We start from the raw sequence: 25,977 nt of genomic DNA, 5'->3' as shown, positions 1-25,977 counted from the left end.
ATAGCGTTTTCCAGCTAATAAAGTGCCAAATTAATGCCCCCGCTGGCTACCGAAATCTTTGAGTGCTGATACTTATGGCTGCTACTTACCGCCAACTTTGCCCACCGGGAGCTGGGCTGGCCAGCATCGCAGCACTTCAAGTGCCGGCACCTTGGCCAAGTAAAAAGTATCTCTTACTTCAAGCGGCTACCCGCTTTTTTCTGGGCCACTCATTTGGATTTTGATTCCCTCGACCGCCGCCTTTTTTTCACGCCACTTTCTCTGCCCAACTTGCACTGGTTGGGGGGGACTTGGCGTCCGATGAAATTTTCCAGGGGCGGCAGTTCATCGATCTGCATAAAGCTCTCGAGTGCCGCCGCAAGTATTTATTTGCCCACAGCTTTGTTTCCGTTTAGGTGTCGCCTGATGGACAATGGCGGAGGAGCTGGGGGTGGAGAACTAAAGCGTTTTGGGTTCACTGGCCGCCTGGGAGCCGTCATAAGTGTCCCAAAACCAAATGGAAATTTATGGGATTTCCCCAAGAGGCAGTGAACCTGAAAAGCTGGGTGTCGGCGTGTCCTCGGGCTCCTGCATAACATTAATTTATTTCCCTTGAATGGCTGTTAGGGGTCCTTTAATTTGTGAATAATGGAAAGTTTTTAATTTTCTGTATTATTGTACTTAAGAGTCTTAATCAAACGCAGTCGACCTTCTATAACTTGAGATTTCCTTGCTGAACGAGTTGTTTGAATTTTTAATATTGTATTTCAAGTCTTTCATTTTTCATTTCAATATTTTTCTTGTAAGGAGAATATGTACTTCTCCGCCTCCTAAAACATGAATAAATTGAAAACTATTCGACACGCTTACATGACGTCGTGAAGAACGTGGCTTTCCTGGGACACTTTCGTGTCGAATTCTTTTCCTCGCCTTTCGAAATGCCACTCGCTCGGTGGTTCCAACTAATGTGCATCATTGTTTGTATTCCACGTTAAGCCGAGCCGTCAAATTGTCCATCAAGCGCAGGCATTATTCGAGCATTCGAGTTTCCCAACATATGATTTTCCATCTCATTGTGCGGGTGGTGTGCAGCTGCAACCGAAAACATCCGCATCCAAGGCCCCCCCGAGTCATAATGTACACCATGTGCCGCGCCAGACTCGTATCCATATCAAACGGTCATATCTCCGAGCTGCGCAGGCGCATGTGAAACAATTCCAATTGTCTTCCTTCCTTTGCGTGCCAATGTTTTTCCACGGGCAAGGCCAAGCCAGCGACAGCAGTGGCAGCTGCGGTGGCAGTAGCAACATCAAACTGTCTGCTTCCTTCAGCCCCGCGGCAATTTTTTTTTAGCGAAGCTGTCGCCACGCCTTGCACTTTCCTCATGGCCGAAAGAGTTTTCATAGTTTTTCTGTGCCACAGGGCGACGGCCAAGTGAAAAAGGAGAGGGGAAGCTTAAGTTTTTTTTACCTTAGCATGACTATGACATCCCTGACCCTACACCCTATTAATTATTATTACTTAAACACTTAATATTCTCGCAAATTCACGTTCATTTTAAATAGAACTACCGCTTAATTAATTAATCTTGACCTAAATTTACTTTCTTCCTTCCTAGCTTAACTTTTTGAAAAATAAGCACATATTTTTCAAAAGCTCTTAAGAAGGCAAGTAAATTTCTCATCACTGAGGAAAACAACTAACATTAAGTGAATAATTGCGCTTTTATAAACAAAAACCACAACAATTGCAGCACCAGCAGCAGCTGCACTCGGTTCATGGAAGTCGTTGCGGTTGTTGTGTGTGTGAAATTTTGAAGCTGGCCCCCAGAGAAAGTATACAAAAGTGTATAAAAAGCAGCAACCTACCGCAACGATTAAAACAAACAGCTTTGGTTCGTTCTGAATTCTGGGAGTCGAGTGCAAAAACCTCGGGCTCAGGTTAAAGTTTTCGGAAGGCCAATTAGCTTTCAGTTTTAATTTTTTGAGTGGTGTTTTCGCTTTTATTTACCGCTTTTGCTTAGAACCCGAATCACACATTGGACTTTCTATTTCATGCCGTGGGGGCTGCGCGATGTGCAATAAAATTGCAATTTTCACAAACAAAGGAAAGCGAAAAGAAAATGTTTATTGCCTTAATGTGTGCGTGAGGTTTTTTTTATTTGCCTGTTGGCGCTGCTGTTTTTTGTTGGTTTTTATCGCTTGTTTTGACGCCACATTGACGTTAATCAAAGTTAACCGCCAAACGCTCGCACAAATCTCACGCTAATTAACTTTTATATGGGATCAGCGTCGACGGGCGCGATAAGCCGTCGGCTTTCAGCAGCCTCAGCATCTGTCCACTTGCCCAGTTACCCAGTTGGCCAGTTGGACATCCGCTCCGGCACGGCAGTCACGAGCCAATACTGCTTTTTTTTTGTCTGTTGATTTTCATTTAATTTGCGAACAATTTATTTAAGCGTTATGCCCGCTCGGGGAGTTTGCGAGAAAAATTCGCCAGCATTATTCACAGGTGTCGCGTGGCAGCCGCTAATGTGGAAAGTGGAGGTGTGTTGGCCAATCGCGAGATCTGAAAGTATTTCTTGGAAGAACATCAAAGAAATTCAGTTATTAATTGGATTTTCTGCAAAAATTTAGAGCTCTTAAAATTAATTAAATCCAAGCAGGGCACCTGCTCTTATACACAATTGTTTTTTTGTAATATTATTTTCAGCTCTTAAAATATTGTATAATGATCGAAAACTTTATATAGATTTTCCTGTATTTATATGTGCCGCTCAGTGGAGCATTTTCTCATTACCATTACCGTTAGCATTTATTATGCGTTGCTTTTCGCTTTCTTTGGCGCCGCTTGTCCCAGTTCACCGTACAGTGAGACCCCGGCGAAGACCATCTGCAGACGATGACCGGTGACCGTTGACCGCTGACCACTGACTGCTGACTATTCACTACAACACACTCGTGCTCGTGTGTGATCTGTGATGGCTGACAATTAAATCCTCAGGTGTCGCCAATTACAACGCGAAAGTGCGTAATGGTCGAGCACTCGACCCCAATGAGTTGGCTCTAATTAAAGCCATCGGATATCCCGGCGACTGGAATAATTAAAAGAGTCAAGTTCGAATGGCGCCCTAAACCGTTGGAGCGCGAAAGTTTCGTCTGAGATGCGATTTCGGGGCAATTCAAGAGTAGATGAAAATGGGGAAAAAAGGCAGGAAAGGCGGCAGACTGCCTTCGCAAGGGGGGAAATCGCAACGGCAAGCGGCAGGCGCATATCTCGATCTCACTCGACATGTTTACATGCACCGAACTGTGCGGTGAACTCTGAGGCAGCTTCGCGGCGGCGGCAAAGGTTGCTGGAAAACGTTGCCTGAACCATTCATTCCTGGGCCAGCATTTTCACCACCGCATCGCCAGCTTCCGATGCTTTCACTTTTTCGGCCGTTGTCACGTTCGCATTCGCCTGGCGTTGTTCAATTTATCATCATCCGTGGCCATGGCCATGGCCAGGGCAGGCCGTTGAACTGGCGTCGAAAAACGTTTCTGTGGCAAAAAGGTACGCGATGCCAGGCGATGGCGATGCCGTGCGGCAAGGGGTTAAGCCTGGTCATTTGTTAGGCGACCTCGGAAAACGCATTCGGCCATCCCTTTTGGGCCGGTGCAGACCCACCCAAAACCGTATTCAAATGGTGATTTATTTGAGCAAATTCCTCAAGTGAGATTTGCGCCAGGGATTAAGTATCCGCCCCGGGTGCCGTTCGTCTGAGACCACAAAAAATAAAATAAATGCCGCCAAATTATAATAATGCGCACAATGAAATGAAATTTTGTTTTGGCCAAGCCAAACCGACTGACATGGACAGCAGCTAGTCCGAGTGATGCCTTTGCCTGTGGCCCGGTTTGGAAATGGAAATGAAAATGAAAATGACAATGCCGGGCATTAAATTCACCTAAAGTGCGGCCAAAACCAAACGAAAATGCGCAAGTGCTGCTTTTGGGGATGTCTGCAGAATCACTTGACTTGCCAGCCACAGCACTTTCTTCGGCGGCCATGTCAAAGTTGTTATTGCGGCCTATCGCCTGTTGCCCGTTGTGGCATGCCACGTTGATTGATGACCAAATGCCGACTCTTCCAGCGGCCAGCGTCGATGCCTGGCTCCGGCCATCTTGATTGGCATTTAACATGGCTGTGAACTTTGCCTTGTCATTCATAGGGGACTCCAGCTTCAACTCCATCTCCGACTCCTTAGTCGCGGTAAGTTGCGCCGAAACGAGCCTCGAATTTCACCGCAAATATGCAGTGCGAAATTCCCAAAACACTGCCAGAGTATTCTTAAGGTGCCGCCATAATTGAGTGTCATGCGGTGGATTAAATTACACCGGAGATTTATTTATAAACTGGCAGATTTGGGACCAAGCACAGAGAGAAATATGTGGAGAGATGTGAGGGAGTAGGAAGAATATCATAGTGACTAAGAGGTGAACTTTGGGTAGCATAGCACTTTCAATAAATTGTATTCATATTTTATTCTTGACATTCATACATTTCATTCTATTGATTTTCTTTACCCAATGAGTTGGTTATTGAATATAGATTTATTTAAAATTTATTAAAGGTCCTAAACTAAATATTTTTCGGTGCACAAAGTATGCTATAACAACGACAAGCCCACGCCTCAAGGGTTTAGCGGCTAATTTCCGCGGCAAACAAATGCAAAGCAGCTTTTTTTTTAATTTTCCAAAACAAAAATAACTGCGGCACGTCGAGTGAGTTCCTTGTCGCTGGCCCCTCAGACCTGCGGCCAAATGAAATTGAAATTTGCCGCAGAATACATTTTTTTTGCAAGCCCGTTGAGGAGATTTGCAAGAGAAATATTAAACATCAAATTGAATCGACTCGCGGTCGTGTTCTCTCTCGCCGAGGGCAAGTGAAAATGGTTTTGTGTAGGGCCAAGGCAAACAAACGAATGTATAATTTAAGGAAAATGCTTGCGACAAGCGTATAATAAATTCATCAAGACAGCAGGCAGTCAGCCAGTCAGGCAGTCAGTCAGCTAGTCGGCCGATCAGATCAGATAGTCACGGTCCGGCTTTCCTCGCCGCGGTACAGTGCAGTTCATCAGTTGTCGGGGGTCAGAGTGAAACGTAATTGGCCCGCGGCACTTAATTTGATTGAAGAGAGGGTCAGGGGCAGGGACTTGAAGTGGGACTTGGAGTGGGAGTCGGAGTGGGAGTGGGAGTTGCAACTCCGCTTGGGCCTCCGGCCATCGCAACCTGTATCCCAGGCCGCCTCAGATCCCAGGCTCAGTAGTTTTCTTGGCGGGGGCGACTCGAATGTCAACGCAAAGTGAAAGTGAAAAGTTCGCCAGCGATGGAAAAACCAAAACAAAACCCGAGAGAGCTTCTCTTTTATGCAATTGTTTTGGTGGCCAACGAGTTCCCAGCCGCAGAATTGTGTATTCTGCCTTATTGAGTTTGAGTCGAACGCGGAGACAAAGGCTAAATAAATCGCGTGGGCTTCGGGGAAAAGTTTCAGGCTGATCTTGGCCAGGTTTGTTAGGTTTTTGTTTAGCTTCTGCACTGCAAAAATATTGATGGAATACCATTTTATATTTATTTTTTTTTAGATTGAAAACAAATTAAAATCAGAGTGACCTCGGGGATCATAAAGATTATATTTTCAGATAACCGATTTAATTTTATTTTAATACCATCTAGAAAGCTATCGACTTAGTAAGATTCAAAAGAAAAAATATAATCAGCTACTGGCTACATTGTGAGAAATACTATTTGGATCTAATTACAAAGTAAATAATGCTAATCAAACTACGCATGTATTTTAATTCAATTATTCATATGATCAACCCTAAAGTCCCGCGAAATATCTCATTGTAAATATGACTCATTGACTGTCCGTTCTCAGTCCCAAAGATATCTTCTTGCCACCAGAACCATTTTCTCTGAGTGCTGGCCAACAATTGGCTTCGATCAATAAGCGTTCGGTTGTTTGCTTGCTGTTAACACAAAATGCCAATTACTGCAAATTGCGGGCTGCTGCACCGGGCGCTTTTTACCTGACAGTTGGCCCCGCATTTTCGGCCTATTAGCGATGGATGCGCGATGCTGGATGGATGGTTTGTGGAAAGTCGGGTTGCGGGTGAGCCAAAACGTGAATTATCATAAATTATCGCCGGCGGATTATGCATCGGCAAGTGTTTCTACATTGTCGAATTCGCATTGGTATTCGAATACTCGTACTGGTAGAGTGCAGTGCTTATGTTTATCCTCTGGCTGTGTGTGCTGAGGTTTGTAGAACGAACCGAAACTTATGCAGAGATATGCACTTTCCCGCTAGAAATGAAAAACACTCTTCGTGACGGTGGATCCGCGGCATGTTTCGGCGCGATAAACTCGCAAATCCCATCATTAGGTGTTCGTCAGCTCGGCTTTTTTAATTAATATTTCATAAATGAAAGGCGTCGAGCATAAATTATGCATGAGCCGCAGCGGAGGTGTTGCTCTGTTTGTTGTTTCAGTCGCTACACTTGCCGAAACGTATGGGTTAAACTTTTTTAATTTTAAAAACAGCCTGAAGTTATGCTATAAGTCCACAATGTGTATTTCACCTGAGAAGTATACTTTTTATCTTTGCTTTGTTAAAGGTTAATAAATTTAAACTTTAAGCTGGCTGTGTGGTTTGTATTTTAACATCTCGTCTTACTAAAATATAATTAAAATTATATTCCACTTGGCTGCCTGGTGGCCAAGAATTTAATAAAAATCAATTAGCATTTATTTGCACATGTGTAATTTTTTAGAAATTGTTGGCATAAGCTGCAAATAATCCAATTTAACTATCATAAGCTCGTGCAGCTTACTCTTTTGAAATGTTGACAGAGTCCTTGTGGTTAGCTGCAACGGTTTTCAATTAAAAATGAGGACACTGGATTTTAATAATTTATTATTTGGTTAAATAGTTCATCTGGCTGGTAAGCAATAACAATAATTTCACGTTTAGATGCATTTGCTTAATGCTTAGATGGAAATAAATATATGGTCATTAAGCCTAATTGCTGTCTTGGAAATCAGAAATCAGAGTTTGTATGAATAATAATGGGATTAAATTAGAATGGACTATTCCAGCTTTGAACTCCTCTTGTCTTAATCAACATTTAAGCCTTACTTTAATTGGTGGATATTTAACTAGATAATATCCTTTAAGCCAACTAATTTCATGCTTTCTTTTTACTTTAAAAGATTAAATTCAATTCGTTCTAGGATAATTCGCAGCTGCTTCTTGCACTTTCTTTAACTTTCCTCCTGCTGGCGACAGATCTCGCTGCTATTCTATAATTCCTCGGCAATCCGCATTAATTTCGGTTTCGATGCGCTTGCCTAATAAATATGTATGCCAAAATCTTCGCGTGTGCAAACGAAAGCCTGCCTCGAGATGAGAGCCACGGCAGTATGGCGGCTTGCCGATGAAAGTGGGCGTCGAAGGCGCTGGAAAAATATATAAAATGAGCCGAGCCGGGCATATAAAGAGTGGAATAATTGCCTAGGCCGAGATCGGCTAATTACGGCAATGAGCAATGAAATTGGCCCCCGACAGCCAGCCTGCCGAATGCACTAAATCTGCAGCGAAGCTTTGCTTTAGTGCCTTCGGAGCGGCTGGCAGGCAGTCCCCAGCAGCTGGCTGCACTCATCATGCATACTACGCTCTAAATAGCCACCAGCTATTGTAGCACTCAGAAAAAATATCTACCTGAAATGCAAAACACTCTTACATTTTTAAACCCAAGCTAAATCTCTTTCCGAGCTACAATAGTGTGCTTGCATGTGTTTACTTCGGGCTTATATTCTCTTATTTATAATCAAATTCTAGGAAAACATTTCTGTAGAAGTACTTCTCGTTTTTGCGAGTGTACTACCGCCGCCACCAGCCCAGGCAAAACTGGCTGCAACGGGTGCCTGGCTAATTGTGGCAAGGTAAAGTGTATAAATTTGGCGGACAAACTGGCGCAGAAGATCAGTTGGCCAACAGATTCTCCAGCAGCTGCAACCGCATAAAGACAGCAGACGGAGCGACACAAGAGCGAGAGATCACAAGGATTGGGATACGCTAAAGCATGGATTCGCGCCTGGGTCTCCTCATCGCCCTGCTGCTGGCGGCCGTTCAAGCCTTCGGAGCCCTGGAACCGCCGGCGACTCCGAGTGCTGCGCAAAATGCTCTATTTCGGTTGGCGTTCAATGTGAAAGGTCCGTGTGCCGACAGCGAAGACGTCTTCAGGTGCATTGAGATCGAGGGACTTCGCCGCCTTCGCAACGCCATTAAGATGCGACAGGTGCCCATTGTGGAGGGTGTGAGTCTGGTGCGGCGCGATTCTGTCGACCAGGACACTCGAAGTGGTCGCGCCAGCTTGGTGGAGAACCAGCTGAGCAACCGCGACCTGGAGCACATGTCTGGTAAGAGCTTGGACGCCCTACTACTGGACCGCTTCCTTAGCTTCATGCACAGCCACGAGCTGCAGGTGAATCTGCCGCGCCTGCTGCGCTTCGGCGAGCGCAATGGCCAGGATTGGCTGCAGCACCTGTTGAGCTACTTCCTGCCCGCCAGCAAGGACGAGAGCGAGGGTCGCAAGAAGAAGGACGATAAGAAGTATCTGGGCCCCTTCATCGCCGCCGTTCTACTGAAGACCGCCATTATGAAAATGGCCTATCACTCGATCGCCATTGTGGCGGGCAAGGCCCTGGTCGTGGGCAAGATTGCCCTGATCATCAGTGCTATAATTGGCCTGAGGAGGCTGGTGGGTGGGGCCGGTCAAAGCGAGAAGACCACCTACGAGATCGTTAAGCATCCTCAGGTGCAGCAAAGCCACACCTATTCCTCCAGTCACCAGGGCGAGTACGACACGGGCCACGATGGCGGCTCCTATCATCGCAGCATCGACGACGAGATGATGATGCAGGACAAGGCCTACCAGGCCTGGATGCCCCAGGTGGGCGCCACCGCCTCTTCCGCCGTCAAGGGGTCGCGATAAGGTCAACACGGGACCCGCAGCTCCGCAACCAAAGATCCAAAGATCCCACAGCAGTCCCGCTTAGTCCAATCTATATCAAATTGTATTTATACTCGACAGCCCTCCAGTTTAAGTTTAGTTATCATAGTTAATATGTTACCACAGAGCGAGCATTAAAAGAAAAGAACTTAAAGAGTTGCACTTACTGGGAGGAACGTAGAAAAAATCGAAGTAAGTATTTTGGATAATAACAAGTGGCCAAAATAAGTTATTCCCATAGGCAGCATAACATCGGCTTTAATAAATATTAAATACAAAATCGTCTTAGTCATAGAGTGTGCTTACTTCTAGTTGCTTTTCAGGTTTAATGTGACTTAATCTCGTGGAAGACTATAGGAAGCCGCGTGTGGGCTTTGTGGCCTCCGGTACTGGATGCTGGGGATCACCTTCCGCCTGATGCAGGCGGCGCTTCAGCGGTTCCATCTGGTAGGCTTGGTAGAACTCCATGGGACCACCCAAGGGCGGCTCCTCCACCTGCTCCAGCTGTGAGGAGACGTAGTCGTGGGTGGGCATGCTGCGGTGCCAGCCGCTCTCGTGACTGGAGTGGACCACCACGTGCTCCGTGCCGCCACCGCCACCGCCATGGCCACTACCACTGTGTCCAGTCGTACCCTTTTTTAGACTGCCCTGCGGAGAGAGGCGTAGCGCCAACAATTTGGACGGAACTGTTCTAGGTGGGGAATCTACTCACCAGCAGCGATATGACCAGGGCGATTTTGGCCATTATGAAGGCGGAGCCGGCGATGAGGATGACCTTGCCGAGGAACATTTGGGCCAGGGTGGCCACCATGATCATGCCGCCCATCATGGCCATGTGCTTGTCTTTGTCCTTCTTTTTGCGACCTGTTTTTTTGGAGCAGTTTTTATTTTTCTTTTTATACTTGTCTTTCTTCTTTTTCTTTTTTTTAGGCTTCTTCTTTTTCTTTTTCTTTTTCTTTTTCTTATCCTTATCCTTTTTCTTTTTCTTCTTTTTCTGCTTATCCTTATCTTTATCTTTATCTGGGGTGGCTGCAAGCACTTCGAAACTACCCCATCCTCCTATCAACTTATCGACCTTATCATCTACGGTATAAGTACCTTGATCAAGGCCCAACTCACTTCCAAAGTCATCGATGGCATTGGAAATGGTCAGCTGCCGCGGAAGCTTCACTCGCAGGGCTCTTCCCTGGACCAGATTCAGTAGCTTCCCGGCCAATCCCGTATCCATTCGCTGCCTGCTCTCCTGTACGGCCTGCGGCTCAATGCTAAGGTAATCACTGATCTGCCAGGTGCTGTTATCCCGTGCAGCCGCATCCACCAATCGCTCGCTCTTGTTGGCCAAGCACTCCCACAGCTCCTGGCCGCCCAGACATTGGGCTATAATCTTTCCCAGACCTCTGGGACTCCATGGGGAAGTCGTTGTGTCCGCGGAGGAGCCAAAGGTTTCGTTTCCTTTGTGGCTTAGCGCCAGGACCCAACAGCTCTGAAAGAGCACGCACTGCAGCACAAGCACACGCCACATTTTCCGAGTCCACACCAACTTCGCTCTGATAACACTTCTTGTATCGCTACTTGAACCACAAATAACCCAGGCAGCAGCTCCACTGTGCTATTTATATTGCCCCGATCTTTCGCGGGGTACAGCAATTAACACGCTTGTCAAAGCACGACACTGCACTCTTGATAGGAATCAAATAGAAATAGAAAAGCTTTCAGAAGGCTGCTCGCTGAACCTTGACTTGACGAAAACTGAAACCGAATCGCAGGTTTTTTTTTGGTTAAATAAACTTTCATTTTGGGGGAAATCACTCCACTACCTACTATCTTTTAATAATGGGATAAACACACTCTGAAAAAAATAAGATTTTGAGTTGTACTCGCGTTTACCCGAGTTTCAGTAATGTAAAGATTAAAGACGAAGTCCTTACTGACTTCGACCAATAACTTAAGTATAATAATAAAACAAGAATGGAAGCTGCATTTAGAAAGCCGAAATACAATTATGGTACCTTGCCAGACTATAATTGAAAGTCAAAATTAAAAATAACTTTTATTTTAGGAACTTTAAATAAGATAGGCTGTACTGGTTGTTACAAATATATTTTTTATTATTTCACATAAAAGGCTAAGTTGCTAAGTCTTATAGAAAAAGATCTTCTTAAAACCTGCCTTGGAGCATACGGTTTTAACCTGTTTCAGGGACAGTAAGGGGTTTTGATCCTACTATTGCTTCCGAAGAGAGCCAGCCTCCTTCATAAGAGTTCGTTTGCCATAATCAGACCTCGAAATATGTATCAATGTGCTTTGGTTTGAGTAGTGATTCGCAGTAGTGTTTGCTTATAAATAATTCTATATTTTCTAGTTCTTGTGACTCAATTATTTTTTCTACGAGTGTGAATACGGTCAGCCCTAAAGGGACCTCACGTCCACCGCCTGCCAGCCCTTCATGCCACTGGCATCCTGAAAGTTTCGCATCAGAAGATCTCCCTCCTGCTCCAAGCTGGCTGCGTGTAGTTTGTTGCTGGGCCTTCGTTGGTTTTCAAAGTCATAGAATCGGTCTTCGGTTGGTGGTTTATGGGCGGGCTTATGGACAGTAGGTGTTTGGGCCGGCGCTTCTGCGACTCGCGGTTGCTCAAATCGAACTTTACGTTCGGTGCGACGGTACGGCGACGCCTCGTGCACATCGTATTGATGATGCAACTCATCCCCTTGACCAAAAACTGTGGTTTTTCCCGGAAAATGACCCACCGGTCGGTGGCCATGGAAGCCGCCACCAAAGCCAAAGTTGGAGCCGCCAAAGCTACCGAAACTACCGCCTCCCAGCCCGCCGACAGCCAAACCACCCAAGGAGCCCATTACTCCACCTAGTCCTAGAAAGCTGCTCACATATATCGCCAACTTGACTAAAAATAATGACTTCTTGAGTAGCAGACAGATGCCTGCAAAGAGCAGGGGAACCAGGGCCACCAGGTTGAACTTCAAGCCTAGGAGAAATGGAAGCATATATTGCTTGACCAGGAGTCGGCCTGAAAAAATATTAAAAATATTTTTAAACCCGTACATGTATTTCTTAATAATATATTTTGTCATTACCCGTCGTTGGTTCTTCAAAGTTAAACTGCCGCTCCCCTTGCCCTGCTCCATCGAGCACGAACTCAGCCACACTATTCGCATCCGCCGTGGGCCCGATTTTGAACATTAAGCCCGGGTACAATCCGTCCATGTGCCACTCTAGACTCCGCTGGCCCATCACGGCACCGGCATTCTCCAAAATTCCACGAAAGTCCACAGGGTCTGTGTCGAGAACATTGGCCAGCGATCTCACCGCCGGCGCCTCGCTCTTCACCGTCACGAAATCCTCCACGAATCTGACATTATCGCTCTCATCCAATCGCTGGATGAAGTTCAGGGCGGATCGGCCGAGACACTCACCCAGCTTGGGCTGCTGGGCACCGCGAACACACTGTTTGAACTCGGCACTCATTGCGGAAAAGTCACTGGCAACCGCGGATCTCAGTTGTAGGAGGCTGATTAGGAGGAGAAGCGAGTCTAGTGGCGACATGTTGGTCAAGTGCTTGGACCTCTACTGAGCCCGCTGGCCAACTGACCCCTGCGTTTTATACCTTCATCTTGTTATACAATAATCAACTCAGTTTTGGCCAAATCTGCTCCCAATCCGGTAACTCGCAGCTTTTTGCACATGGCCCAATAACGGAAATAGCTTTACATCAACGCCAAGTGGCGCTCGGACGCTCTCCGCCTTCTTGCTCTTAACAATGTTGCTACTGCTTTAGCCGGCATGGTCATGGTCAGTGCACACGACCCAAAGCTGCGTCGACTTGTGGCCAATTTTTCGCACATCTCGACCATTATGCAATGGGTTATTGTTATTCCACAGAAATTATGAAACCCAAGCGGGCGCCACCATTCGCTTGGACCCTCGGAAAATCTGCAATTACCATTGCTAATGCCGGTCAATTAAATAAACGGAGATGCTTAGAGAATTAACAGAAATGTTCCATCGTTTACACAGCCAAGCTGGAAAATAGCTGCAAGTCAATTATGGAAACAAACAAGCAGAAAAGGGGGCTAGCTTAAATCGAAGCAGAGATACCTCACTGGGAATTGTACAATTCCACATTTGGCGTTTATTTCTTTAAGTTTTTATTAAACATTATGTGGAGGCATGCATTTAAAAAAAGGCTTCTAAGTCTGTTATTTTTAAATAAGGAAATGTATAAACTACTTATATCTTGCTAAGCCTTTTCCACAGCGATGTAGAACTCATAATAACCCCAAGCTAAAGAGTATAAAGAGTTTGTGACATAATTCCCTCGAGTTTGCTTTGGGAAACGTTTGCCTACTTTCAGGCAGCGCCAGTAAAAGTTAAAATTCAAGTTTGGTGATGCCAGCACGTCACGGTATTTCCCTGAAATAACAACATCAGTTAGGTTTTTCACGGTCTTTGCGGAAGGAGAAATTTGAATATTCCCCAAAGGTAGCCTCTGACACCTTAACACCCCGAAGAACTCGCCTATTTCGCTAACGAAACGGAGCAGACAGGCGGCGAGAGGGGGTAAACTTCCAAGAAAATGGCACTCCTCGTAAAGCATTTAAACCACCTTTACAAACTTCAAGGATTTTTGGCATCGGAATTACTGTTTAATCTGTGTGCGGTTCTAAACAAAAACTTTTGTAATTTTGTAAAAGTTTACGAAAAAAGCGCAAATGTAATCTTTATTTATTAAGGAATCTTAAATATTTTCTGAGTTGAGAGTTAAGAGGTAGATCCAGAGTTAAGCAAATAACTTTTCGTTTAATTTAGTTTTAGTTTTACTTACATTTTAATTTTAAAAATGTTTTACTTAAGTATTTATCGTAGTAAATAAGTTATTAATATTAAAACTAATAAGATAATGGCTACAAGCTGGAGTGTGAGTCCGCTCAATGGCCGCCAGTCAATAAATTTCCAATTGCAAGTGCCGCGACAAAAAAAGAAATTGTATTAATAAACACTTTCACCGCCGATACTTGAAATTCACGGCCAGTTGCCTGCAGTTGTTTACAAATAGTTACACAAAAAAAGGAACAAAAAAAAAAAAAGATATACGAGGCGTTCATCAGACCTTTTGGCCATTTTGACCGTTTTGTCGGTTTTGGCCATTTATATGCCGAATGCCGAGTGCCAACGGCCATAAATTGCAGCTGCGGGGCGTGCTCCCAAGTCTGGAGCACGACTTCACGTTCGCATCCATCCACACACCCAATTTGTGGGGGGGAATTGGAATTACTGGGCGTACGTGTTGCACTGCGAATGCAAAAATGAAAAGCAGGTCGCAACTTTCATTAGATTTTCCCGAGATGTGGGCCTGCTTGCCTGCCTGCCTGCCGGCGGAGTGTGTCTGTGTGTGCGAGTGTGCCTGTGCATTTTCTGGAGCGACATCGGATACAGCCCAGCGATAACTGACCGAGGCTATAGCTTCGGCTGGAGCTGAGGCTTCTCCACGCCTGGCTGGCGCAAGTGAAATCCACTGCTCTGTGATTTTGTGTGTCGCACATGCAATTGATATCGCTAGCCTCGTTCGCCTTATTCTACGTTTCGGTGAAAGAGTGAAAGCATTTCGCCAGTGCGACGCATACGCGGCGTATGAGTGATATTTCATGGTTGGAACAGCAAAAGATCGGAGTCGGGTTCGAGTTTGAGATAAATGCGGCATTTCTTTTATTTCATTTTATTAGATTTGATTTGATTCGTGTGTCTGTGGGGAAGGGGCGTGGCGAGGGGCGTTGGCCTGCGCCTAGCAGCGGCGCAAAGTTAAGCAGTTTAGTTTTAGTTTAGTTTAGTTTAGTTTGGCTTTAGAGTTGAGTTGAGTTAAGTTAAGCGTAAAGTCAATAGTAAAGCTCTGAGCATTAATACAAAAGTGGCAGTCATTACGTTTAAGATTTAAGATTAAGCAATGCAAGGCCAACCCCCGCTCCGCCCCGTGATTTTTGTCTCTCATACTTAGTTGCTACGGGTTGTGGGGTCAAGTTCCGTTTTCGGTTTTCATTTTCATTTGTTCTTTTGATGGCGCCTTATGTGTGTAAGCCTGGCATGAACTACATATGCTATACAAATAAATTAAATAAATAGAATAAATTAGACGGCCCTCCGAGTATTGCACTGATGGTTGCCTCAGCATTCGGCGTTCTGCGATTTTTGGCTTATTGCTTGTACGCCGCGTAGGCCAGCTGCTGGGCCTGCGAATCGTCCTGCTGCAGCGAGCGCCCGTAGCTGTGCTCGTGCTCGTAGTGCGGATGCGCCACCACCTCGTAGTTCTCCTTCTTAGACTCCAGCAGCTTCTTCAGACCGATGATGCCGGACAGCAGCAGGGCGATCTTGCCGATCACCAGGGCCTTGAAGGAGATCAGGGCCAGGAAGCCAATGGCCAGCGGCAGGAGGGCGGCCATTTTCAGCTTGAAGAGCATCAGCAGCGGCATCAGGTACTTCTTCTTCTCCTTCTTCTTGCCACGGGCTGAAAGACAGACGGATGGATGGGAAGGGGATTTGTGTGAGTTGGACAGATTAGCATTTGCGCATTACTTTCGCTGGATCAAAGCCGACCGCTCATTAGCAACTGGAGCACAGATAATTAGCTGGCGAACAGGATCGACCGCTTTCTATGTGGCTGCGTTTAGAAATCGGAAATTGCAGCCACCGGCTCGGTGCGGCTCACACAAAAAGAAAGTAAGCCTAGCTAACTGGCTGACTAAAGTGCAATTAATAGCCAACTATCTGGCGGATAACCAGATAACCAGCTGCCAATGCACCGCTACAGGATGACCTCGATATGGCATCAACTTAACAGTGAAAACAGGATTTCCACTGGAGCTGTGGCGGGAGCCAGTGCTCGCAAGCTGGAGCCATCTGCCCGAACTGGTCGCTTGCATTACTAACCCAAATTGGCAACATTGGCAACAAGTTGTCACTGAGTCGAGTCGGCCGAGACAGATGAGTAATTTATGTGGGATCTGCTGGATACTCACATTCCTCGAGGGCACGCTGCATGTCCTGGATGGAGTCCTTGGGCACCTTGAACTGCAGCGTGTGGGTGCCGAAGAAGCGAGCCACTCGCTCCACCAGCAGGGAATCCACCTCGGCCTCGCGGGCCTCTACCTCCTCCGGCAGCTGCACATCGTTCAGGGATCGACCCACTGGGATGTCATCGGTTTTTACCAGGGCAATGCCCTCGGTTAGCCGCACATCTCCGTTCTCGGTGTCGAAGTAGTGCAGGGCACGCTCCTTTGGGTTTGGGATTGGACATTGATATTATTGGGCCTTGTGGGCTAATGGGTTGCTTCGAACATTACCTTCATGCACAAGACCATAGAGCGCTCGCCGCAGTCCTTGACCATCTTCAGGGCGCTGGTCAGCAGGCTGTCGGCCTCCGAGGCGGCCGCTGCCGTGGAGGCAATCAGCGCGAACAGGCACACAAACTTAAACATGATTTCGTCGGTTGGTTGGTTATATATCCACAAGCACAAAACACTGGATCGGATGTATCGGAGGTATCCTGCCACTTCCTGGCGATGCGGGATGTCTGTTCACTTGATTGAGTGCACTGCGCTCGATTGGCGTGTTCGATCTGTCGGTCAGAAGGCAACCGGATAACTGTGGCTAGAAGACGCACGCGGATCGAGTTTTATTCCCGGCCAGCAGAGCGGCAGCAGCGCCGGTCGGTCAGCAGCGACGACAACGGCAGCGGCAACGACTATAGTCGCATACGACAACCACGCCGTTGTCGCTTTAACGCTCCGCAACTGATCCCACAGATCCCACCGCCTCTCCTCCGGCCGCAGTCCAGAAACAGTAGCCGAGCTTAGAATTTAAATAAACACCACCACGAGTGTGAAGACGATGAGGCGCATCGGCCGGGCCCCAGGCATCGGCCGGGTTGCAGCCGAAGTCCCCAGTGTGCGAGTCCAAGTCCAACTTCGCCTCGGAGTGGCCGCAGCAGCAGTCGGGGCAGAGAGTTACCTGGACAGGTACGGTTACAGGTGTGCGTGAGCAGTCTCAGTCGCCGCAGAAGCCGGCAGAGCTGGCTGGCTAACAGGCTAACAGTTGTTGTTTGTCAACACACTCAAGCGGCAGTTAGCTGTTTGCTGCTGGCCAATGCGAGAAGGCTAATTGTGCAGTGGCAATACATCATCACCCAGCCTCTGGGCAGGCGTCGTAAATCGAAATCTTACAAAAAACTCCCTAATAATTAGCACTTAATCATAATACCCAGAATTAACTCAATACGAGTATACATTTGCATATAATTTTAGAACTTACTTAAATTATATAAGAAATAATCTATATTTATTAAATCACATTGCTGGCAAATCTATAATTTAAATAGGATTCAAGCCAGAAGAGGATATAGAGAACTGCAACATATTTAACAGAAAATCGCAACTGTTCCATTAAAGAAAATTTATTATAATTTGGACTACAAAATATGTAACAAAATTAAAATCTCCTGGGACTGTCCATTGAAATATTTGTTAACCTTATTACATTACTAATATATTTTTTAGAATTATCATAGTACGTTATATATATTATCCTGAATTGCATTTAATGTCTATTTGAAATTCTTGTTTACTTTGAGTTAGTAAAATCATGAAATAATAACCTACCTCAAGAATCATTTATATATTAAGACAGATACTTAAAAGATTACTGTCAATAAAGGAGTTTATAACTCGTTAATTTTGGCTGAAGAACTAAGTATTCTTTAGAGGCGCCACCCAATGATGGCATACTTTTAGCACTAAGCAAATCTCGGGTGCAGCAGAAAGTCCAGTGGTTCCATTTCAAATTGCATCTGCTCACACACACTTCACGCCGTCACGCCGTCACACCGCCACACCGCCACACCGTCGTCACACTCGCACACGTGACGGGGTGGGCGGTGGGTGGTTAATCAAGAGCACCATTTAAGATGGCGGCCGATGGTCGAAAGCAAACCGCCACTTGAATTGGAGTAAAATAGAAAATTAACTAGTTTGTTAGCGGTGCGGTGGCGGCTGCGGCCTCTGTTGGTGGAAAAAATTTCACTTTAATTTTGCTTTTTATTTATGTGTTTGTTTTTGCCTCCAGCAAGCATCTCGCATAATGTATCTGCAGTTTTGTATGCCAATCCAATCGTCGACAGCGGCTCAGGCACAGACACAGCCACAGCGACACGGCAGCTATACTCGAACACGAGAGTTTCATTGGCATTATGTCGCTTTAATTCGCAGCACTCGAAAATTGCCACACGTCTTGGCCGCTTCTCGTTCCATCGGCTCATCGTTTGCCGGGTAATTTACGCATTAGACAAGTGCCCCGAAAGAAAGCTAAGCCGCAGATTTGCATGCTGCCCAAAGAAAACACGCCAGAAAGCAGAAAACTGAAGAAATAAACAAGAGAAATATAACAAAAACCCTCGCATCTAGATGCAAAGCCGCTGCGGTGCTTCGTAGACGATTATCCGAAGCGGCAACATGAGCCCAAAATCCGTTGATGGAATATGTAAATGCCTTGCACGTGGACATAGATGGATGTGGCTGCCACTGTCACGCTGTGATGTGTGTGTCTCCTTGATGGCCCCTTCAATACTCTACGGATATAATTTATCTAAATTAGCCAGGATCTCAGTAAAGATATTTCCTTGAAATGTTTAACCTTGCTAGGCTCAACGGTATATTTTTAAATTTATAAAAATATGTTCAATACCTCGAAAAGGGCAGTTAATCGTCGAATTGTTTAAGTAAAACTCAAATGAAAGTAAAAAGGTATTTCATTGATATAATTTAAGCTCTCTTCACACACACATTATGATGCAATGTGGCAATAATCAAGAAACTTAAATAGTCGAGAGCTCTGCAATAATACTTTGTAAATTTAACTCTTACCCGGAGAGATGAGTAATAGGGCTTTAATTTGAAGGCAAGTCTAGTTAACCAGTGCCATTTGGCAGTTTATGAGCTGGATATTTTCCATAAATCCGCTTGCTTCCACTTAATTGAGTGTGCACAATTAATTTGTAAGTTAACTGCTGGTGCTGTCCCTTTCGCCGGCTGACCCCAATCGGCATGCGAAATATTCGCTCTGCGGATAAAGCCAAACTTAGAGCATCTCACATTCAAGGCAAACACTCCCCCCTGCTGCGGCGCCTCAGCCCCAACCCTTTTCAGTGGCATCTCCAAAATTGACACCTTTTCAAAGTTTCACTTTCATTCCGCTTGGCTGGAATTCCGGATTTCAGCTGAGCTCCGCCTTTAGTTTGCAGCTCCACCCCGGTGTTTACATGCCGCTGCCCCAGTGCGCTTGGGTAATTTTCAATTAATGAAAGTCCCAGCCGGATGACGTCAGTGGTGTGCGGTGCCCAGGAAAGGGCACCCACGACCAAGGGCCTGGGAGTGTCGTTAGCCCGGTTCAATGTTCTACGCCGAGCAGCTCATTAATATTTCGTGCAGTGGCCAAAAGTGAAATTGTCGCATACCGAGTGGGCCACAGCCACAACAATGGACTGGCCAGAAAGAGAGCCGAGCAGCTTGGCAAGTGTTGAGGTTTGATCTATGAATATTGCATTTGACTCTGGGCAGGCAAAAGCTAAATGAAATATTGTGTGCCAGTTGTGTTTAATTAAAATTAAAACGAAATTCCCCTCAAAGGACCAAGTGGCTCAGTAACGACGTACAATATATGTTTATACATTATTACATAAAATGGATTGCAGCCTTCGCTTATGCCACTATTATTTTGACAACATCTGTAGGCACACTTCAATAAATATTCCCATTTAGTTAAATTTTGGTAGAAAGCGAAGCAGCTCTTGTGCCGTTTTTGGCACGCACGTGAGCTCGTTTCGATGACACCTGTAATTGTCATCATAAATTCTTGTTCTGGGAGCGGCCATTCCACAGAAATAAATCATCTTCAAACGATCTTCGTGTAGCAGAATTTACTATATTTAATTAACGCTTACTTAAACCTAACACACACATTTAGTTTGTAAAATTAATGATCGATTAGGCAAATTAAACTAGCCATTAGTCAGACAGTTCGTGCGGCGATCGTTTCTTTGGTTCACTCCTCCAAGCTCCAATCTCCAATAATCAATCTCCAATATTCATTCTCCAATTCCAATTTCCATCTTCTCGTTCTCTCAAATGCAAATGCGAGCTCACAGGCTCTTGGCGCTGCCCGCCGAATCCTTGGTTGCCGGCTTCCAGCCACTGTAGGCTGTGTCCAGGTCCCGACCCCATCCCGAGTTGCTGCCCGAGGACACGACCACTTCGTGGGAGTTGTGCTGGCCACCGCCTCCTCCGGCCAGCAGCTTCTTGATGCCAATGATTGAGGCCAGCACTAGGGCTAGTTTGGACACGATCAGCGCCTTTCCTGCCAGCATGGCCAGTGCTCCGTAGGCCAGAGGCACCATCGTTCCGCCAAGCAGCAGGGGAATCATGATCATGGCGCCGTGCTTCTTCTCCTTTTTCTTGCGACCCTCTACCGAGTTATCTTCCGAGTCGAACTTCACCTTTGGAAGAGAGTATTCATTAAATTTCATTAGTATTTAAACTTCTGGGTCAAATTCTTTTTATAAATCACGTTTATTAAAGTTATGTAAAGGTGAATGGTGAATTTTTGCATTTGACATTCCTAAGAACTGATAAAACGGAACTTTCTAGTTGTTAAAAAAAATTCTCAGATCTAATATTATTACATAAAAATATACACACATTTTTCGTTAAGTTATCCCGTACTTATGCTGGTTACTAACCTGCAATGTGTGATCCTGAAGGAATTTGCTTAATCGCTTCATGATCATGTTATTCAGCACTTGTTCCTTGGCGTCCACGCTCCTCGGCAGCACCGCCTCTATATCCTGTTCATTGATGGGCGCCCTCTTAGGCTCTTCACTCTCTCCGCCGGAGCTCACGAACTGAATTCCATCTGTGAGCGAGAGAGTCTTGGCCGATCGAAAGGCCTTCTCCAGACCCGTCAGCAGCTTGACCTTGAGGCAGACGGACATGTTGTCACCCGTGCACTGTTGGTAGATGCGATAGACCATCGACATATCCTTCCAGAAGCCTGTGGAGCCGCTTGCTGGGCCACTGTTCTGGGGCTTGGGCGCAGAACTGAGGCTGTTCAGGGTCTGGTGCTGGTAGGTGGCACTCCTGGCACTCGACAGCCAACAGAAGACGATCATCAGGGCGGCCACGTGCCACACGTACTTGATCATGGCTGGAGTGTGCGCTGCTGGCCGGCGATGCTGGATGAGATGGATGATGTGGATGAGATGGTCCTTGGGCAGCTCTGGAGGTGAGGCATAAACTGGAGCAAAGACGCCGGGCGTTACTCTTCGGGTGCTCAACTGAGTGCTGGCCGCCGGATCGTATGCATTTTATACCCGGGCTGCCCAAATCGCATGTCGGGCGGCCGCGTGAAATTGAAAAAACACAAAACACACACTTTGTCTTAGTCTAAATATCACGGCAATTAGCCAGATGTTGTTGGCCAGTGGAGCTGCACTTTCGTGATTTCGCTGCGAAAGCCTCCGAAATGCAGTTTCGTTTGCAATTTTATTCCCGCTTTTTAGCTCGTTCTAAGCTATTGAGCTCGTGCGTGACTGCCAATGCCGAAGCCATTCTTCTCAGTCTTGGCAACTGGCTTACTAGACCGCAACTGTATCTATATTCGGCATTTTTGTTGTTGTTTTTGTTTCAGTCTTTGGTGCAGATTCACTCGCTGTCGTCACCTAATTTGGTCAAAACTTTTCTTTTTATAAATGCACCTAGCCAAGTCAATTTTTTGTTGCATACTTTGCGGTGCTGCCGGAAAAAGTACTGCCACCGAAACGAATGAGTTAAGACACGAACTCGATGGCACTCAACGAAAGGCGAAGAAAGCTTGAAAACTTTCTTTTCTGTTTGGCGAAACGATCTCCAGGTGGCGTTGCACCTAATTGAAGTGATAATTGGTTAGCAATTGCTTGTGAACTCAGATCTGTTAATACGAAATGATAACAGGCGGTAGTTTTACACACAAAATTGTTTAGCCGGGGAGATCAAAGGGTTGTATAATCTGTATAGCTTTAGTGCCTCAAAAATAAATATGTTGAGATATTTTTATATACCAACTGTATCTTTAATTTATTAGTTTAAGTAAATATTACGTAAATAAATAAATAATAAGGTAAATAATAAGGTAAGTCTCACTATAAACAATTAAAGAATAGCGATGCAAACTATGACACTCGTCTGTTTCTTTGGAGTTCAGAAAACTTCATGGATAATTTATACTTATTCGACTATTAGCTTCGTTCAATTAGAGCATTTTCACCTCCAAATTAAGACACCTTAAGTACACACATAGGCGAACCGCTTATCGTTCCACCAAACGGCTTTGAAAGCAATTAAGCGGTCTTCGCCTGATGCAAATTGAACTGATAATCAAAGTCCTCATGCAACGTGCAACATAACCGCTTAGGCCGATGCAACCGCCGTTCAATAATTACGCTGGATTGTTGCTAACTGGATAGCGTAATTTATATTGACCACTAACGATGGCCACATCAAGAGCAGAAGCATCAGCAGCAGCAGCAGCAGCAGCGGCGGCACTAGCAACAGCAACAGCGCTAGTGGCAGAAGCAAATCAGGCGTGACGGGGAAACGCTCGAGCGGCCAAAACTTGCGGCCAATTAACTTTCAATTAATCAAAGGCAACGAAAGCTCATAAAACCGCTTAGTAGTAGATTTAATGCTCGCTGAGCAAAGCTGCGTCCACAATTGGTGTAATCATAAATTTGGATGCGTGCTTTGTGTGCCGAGTGTGGGAAAAACGTGCTGGAGCGGAAAATGATGGCAGCGGCATTTAATAATATTATTAGTCGGGCGGGCTTTCTGGCTCGGCGTTTACGTACATTTTTGCTACTTTTTTTCCGCACGTTTGGCTCGGAAGCCTCTGTGCTGGAAAGCGCACTGCAGCAAGGCCGGCAATCAACTTGACTTCGGGACCGCCTCGAGTCGTTGTCTACGTTCTGGTGACCCGCTTTCGGAACCAAAACTCGTTTTCATTTCGCTGAACATTCTGCACACGGCTGCGGCGACGACGCCCTTGCAGGCATCCCGTCCACTTGAAGCCCCTCCCCCCGGAGCCGTGGCCCCTCGCTCCGATCCGTTGACAGTGAAATTGCTTTCAAATTGGGCACTCTGCACGAATCTCCTTCGCACTTTTATTCCCCCGCAGCCGCCAGCTCGACTCTTCTTATGAATTATTGCAAATTTTGTGGTTTTTTATCTGGTTTTTCAGAATGTGAAATTGGTGGCGGTGCAGTGGTGGTGCAACGGCTGCGTTGATGCTGCACCAGTTCGGCATTTCTCTAGCGGCACAACCGTTGCTCGCTCCAAATCACCGATTCAGGCTTTCGTTTAAGTCGGCCGATTTGCATATACTACTATGTTTACCAGCGGCCATAAATAAAATGTATCTCAAACGAAAATAGGCTGAGCGCCGCTAAAGAACATGACCATTTTGTTAATTGATTTTGTGTGGCATATAACGGCTAGAAAATACATTTTTATTTATCTACAAGAACGAATATGTTGATTAGCATTTTGTTTCCTCGAGTCCCGCTAATGCATAAGAAATTATGGCAATAACCTGTGGCCTGTGTTCGTTTCACAAAATTTTCAAAAACATTTATGGTATGGCGTGAAATTGAAAGTACTTTCTAAAAGGAAAGGAAATATGTTCTGCATTCAATTCACTTTTACTGGCCAAGCATGTGAGCGAAATACGAAATGTTACTTTTTAATTTATTTTTTATGTATATTGGTCTCTGAAAAGTAAAGCTTAATCTGAAGATTTTCTCTTCGCTTAAGAAGACACTCAAATTTCAGATTCCATTTAAATCTTTAAATATGAAGCTGCGAGCTGAGAGCCAACTTAATCCCCTTTAAATCCCCTAAATGAGCGTTTTTTAATTTCCCACTGACACTTGGCGTCCCCGGGCGGCACCTTTGAGATAATTTCCAGCAGAGCGTAGCCCGAAAATGTTTGTAATTTCTTTTGATTAAGTGAGCGGTCTGGGGAACAACGGGGAGACTGACAGTGGTCAGTCAATGTTTGCTCAAGCTTGGCAGCTGCCCAAATGAGTTGTTAACATTAATGCGCATTAACTTGTCTTTTGTCTTCGCCCAAACATTCGCTGGCAGCCACATTTAGAGCGGCTTGGAAAACGTTTTTGTGTTGTTTTGTTTCTTCTCTGCTGGCCCTGGCCATGCGCCACAATTTCTAAGACTTTTCACTGCAATCGCTGTGGCTTGGTTCGGGGACTGCTGGCTCGGTTTCCTAACTGTTTACTTTCACTGTCGGTTGCCGCGCTGTTGCCCATGCTGCTGCCGTTGTTGTCGGAAGCCAGCGGGGCACGCTTCGGGCAGCAGTTTATTGGATTTTTGTTAACCTGTCTTGGCCAGATTCAGAGTAAGAGCCAGAGCGGAGTCGGAATCGGAGTCGGACTCATAATTATTTACACCTATTAACGGGCGAATCTCGGAAATTCGCTGGGGCAACTGGGTCGCAAATCAATTTCACTTGAAATGAAAGCATTTCGACCAAAGATGGACTTGTCAACGGCAAGTTTTCGTCGTCTTCGTCGCCGGCATCTCGGCCGGGAATTGGGAATTATGCATAAAGCTTTCAGTTTTGTCGTTTCGCTTTCACCCGATGGTATGCCATAAATTATACAGACTTGTCTTGATTTTTCATTGATTTTTTATTTATTAATCTTCCTTGCTTGTGTTTTTTTTTCAACTTTTTTTTTTGTATATTGATTTTCTTCATTTTTTTTTATAATGACATGCGTGTGTGACAGAGAGGGAGTATTGTAGTCTATGGAATTTACATTCTTTTGTGAGTGAGTTTTGTGATTTGTTTTTAGTTATCATGAGTGTGAGCCCACATCTGCAGCTTCTACGCTTCTTCTTCATCGTCATCATCTTACTACTGTTGCTGGAGTCATAGTTGTGAAAGCGCCGTACGACTTTGCTTAAAATATTTAAATTAAAGTAGACGACGTGCTGGCGACTCGAGTCTTGCGGGATCCATTGGCCAGAGGGCTCTCCAGATGTCATAAACAAGGTATTTTTAAGTGAAACATTAAAAATCTGTTTAGGTCCACGGAGCAGGAGAGCCGGACACCATAGACCGGCCGGCAAGGGGGTCGAGTCGCGCGGATGCATAAAGTACGATTAAGTAAGCAGTTTAAAATATTCAAAAAAATATTTTTAACAATAAAATGAACTAGGTGTGTGTGTGCTAGTGTGTTTTTTCGGCTTCGTCTGCGGTGTCGGGAAAGTAGAGCGCTAGAAAGTGACAGATGCAGAGGCAGAGGCAGCAGTGAGGCGTCGAAAAGAGACAGTAGATACTAGATAGCGGGATGGAGGTCCGGAGGCACGGAGCCCCGGAGAAATGAGAAAGTTGAAGAGTCGAAGTGGAAGTCGAGTGTCGAGTGAGGAAATAGCAGAAGTAGTCGGAAAATGAGTTCAGTTTGGTGTGGCGTGTGTGTCTTTTTGAAAACCTATGGCAAGTGATGGCATGCGAATGACCAAGACTGCGACTCAGATGTGAGACTGGAAGACTGGGAAGCCATGAAGGATAGCTGAAGGATAGCAGGAAGATATGCAGCGGCAGAGAGGCAGAAAGGATAGAGTTAGAGCTAGTGGAGTTAAAGCTAATAGTAGGCATGCTTGCTGGTGTTGTTGTTGTATTGTAAGACTAGAATTGCATGTGAAGAACATAGTTGAGCAGTTAGAGTATAGAGTACAGATATAGACTTGTAGAGTTAAGATTTGTACGTTGCGCCGATTGCATGGCAGTCGGCTGAGTTTTGGTATAGGCAGTGGACAGAGTAGTGGTAGATACA

General features: G+C 45.6%; 5 protein-coding genes across 5 annotated transcripts; 1 reads left to right on the top strand and 4 right to left on the bottom strand.

Annotated features, from left to right (window-relative positions):
* The first annotated feature begins 8,027 nt into the window (after positions 1 to 8,027).
* Osi11 (Osiris 11) lies at positions 8,028 to 9,120 on the top strand. Its single transcript, XM_017182295.2, has one exon. The coding sequence runs from the start codon at positions 8,108 to 8,110 to the stop codon at positions 9,017 to 9,019; it is 912 nt and encodes a 303-aa protein (XP_017037784.1). The 5' UTR covers positions 8,028 to 8,107; the 3' UTR covers positions 9,020 to 9,120.
* A 268-nt stretch (positions 9,121 to 9,388) lies between these two features.
* Positions 9,389 to 10,559, bottom strand: Osi10b (DUF1676 domain-containing protein Osi10b). The gene is made up of 3 exons (XM_017182293.2): positions 10,136 to 10,559; positions 9,750 to 9,901; positions 9,389 to 9,685 (listed from the first exon to the last, which is right to left on the bottom strand). Exons 1-3 carry the CDS (start codon positions 10,557 to 10,559, stop codon positions 9,389 to 9,391), a joined length of 873 nt encoding a protein of 290 aa, XP_017037782.2.
* Positions 10,560 to 11,446: 887 nt separating this feature from the next.
* On the bottom strand, positions 11,447 to 12,599 carry Osi10a (Osiris 10a). The gene is made up of 2 exons (XM_041774473.1): positions 12,131 to 12,599; positions 11,447 to 12,063 (listed from the first exon to the last, which is right to left on the bottom strand). Exons 1-2 carry the CDS (start codon positions 12,597 to 12,599, stop codon positions 11,447 to 11,449), a joined length of 1,086 nt encoding a protein of 361 aa, XP_041630407.1.
* Positions 12,600 to 14,752: 2,153 nt separating this feature from the next.
* Osi9 (DUF1676 domain-containing protein Osi9) lies at positions 14,753 to 16,670 on the bottom strand. Its single transcript, XM_017182275.2, has 3 exons — positions 16,388 to 16,670; positions 16,064 to 16,319; positions 14,753 to 15,552 (listed from the first exon to the last, which is right to left on the bottom strand). The coding sequence occupies exons 1-3, from the start codon at positions 16,520 to 16,522 to the stop codon at positions 15,242 to 15,244; spliced, it is 702 nt and encodes a 233-aa protein (XP_017037764.1). The 5' UTR covers positions 16,523 to 16,670; the 3' UTR covers positions 14,753 to 15,241.
* Positions 16,671 to 20,178: 3,508 nt separating this feature from the next.
* Osi8 (Osiris 8) lies at positions 20,179 to 21,412 on the bottom strand. Its single transcript, XM_017182292.2, has 2 exons — positions 20,833 to 21,412; positions 20,179 to 20,589 (listed from the first exon to the last, which is right to left on the bottom strand). Exons 1-2 carry the CDS (start codon positions 21,292 to 21,294, stop codon positions 20,236 to 20,238), a joined length of 816 nt encoding a protein of 271 aa, XP_017037781.1. The 5' UTR covers positions 21,295 to 21,412; the 3' UTR covers positions 20,179 to 20,235.
* Between the last annotated feature and the right edge of the window lie 4,565 nt (positions 21,413 to 25,977).

Source organism: Drosophila kikkawai, chromosome 3R, assembly GCF_030179895.1.
Source record: "Drosophila kikkawai strain 14028-0561.14 chromosome 3R, DkikHiC1v2, whole genome shotgun sequence".
In the NCBI taxonomy this organism is placed as follows: Eukaryota; Metazoa; Arthropoda; class Insecta; order Diptera; family Drosophilidae; genus Drosophila; species Drosophila kikkawai.
This window is presented reverse-complemented; position numbering and strand designations above follow the sequence as displayed.

What these genes read in the sequence shown, in the direction of transcription:
- Osi10a (XM_041774473.1), bottom strand. Translation starts at nt 12,599, where the DNA reads ATGTCGCCACTAGACTCGCTTCTCCTCCTAATCAGCCTCCTACAACTG. An exon ending in CTTTGAAGAACCAACGACGG is followed by an intron (nt 12,064 to 12,130) that starts GTAATGACAAAA and finishes ATATTTTTTCAG; the next exon opens with GCCGACTCCTGGTCAAGCAA.
- Osi11 (XM_017182295.2), top strand. Translation starts at nt 8,108, where the DNA reads ATGGATTCGCGCCTGGGTCTCCTCATCGCCCTGCTGCTGGCGGCCGTT.
- Osi8 (XM_017182292.2), bottom strand. Translation starts at nt 21,294, where the DNA reads ATGATCAAGTACGTGTGGCACGTGGCCGCCCTGATGATCGTCTTCTGT. An exon ending in TTCAGGATCACACATTGCAG is followed by an intron (nt 20,590 to 20,832) that starts GTTAGTAACCAG and finishes TCTCTTCCAAAG; the next exon opens with GTGAAGTTCGACTCGGAAGA.
- Osi9 (XM_017182275.2), bottom strand. Translation starts at nt 16,522, where the DNA reads ATGTTTAAGTTTGTGTGCCTGTTCGCGCTGATTGCCTCCACGGCAGCG. An exon ending in CTATGGTCTTGTGCATGAAG is followed by an intron (nt 16,320 to 16,387) that starts GTAATGTTCGAA and finishes CCAAACCCAAAG; the next exon opens with GAGCGTGCCCTGCACTACTT. An exon ending in GCAGCGTGCCCTCGAGGAAT is followed by an intron (nt 15,553 to 16,063) that starts GTGAGTATCCAG and finishes TCTGTCTTTCAG; the next exon opens with CCCGTGGCAAGAAGAAGGAG.
- Osi10b (XM_017182293.2), bottom strand. Translation starts at nt 10,559, where the DNA reads ATGTGGCGTGTGCTTGTGCTGCAGTGCGTGCTCTTTCAGAGCTGTTGG. An exon ending in TGAGTTGGGCCTTGATCAAG is followed by an intron (nt 9,902 to 10,135) that starts GTACTTATACCG and finishes CCAAAAAAACAG; the next exon opens with GTCGCAAAAAGAAGGACAAA. An exon ending in CCCTGGTCATATCGCTGCTG is followed by an intron (nt 9,686 to 9,749) that starts GTGAGTAGATTC and finishes CTCTCTCCGCAG; the next exon opens with GGCAGTCTAAAAAAGGGTAC.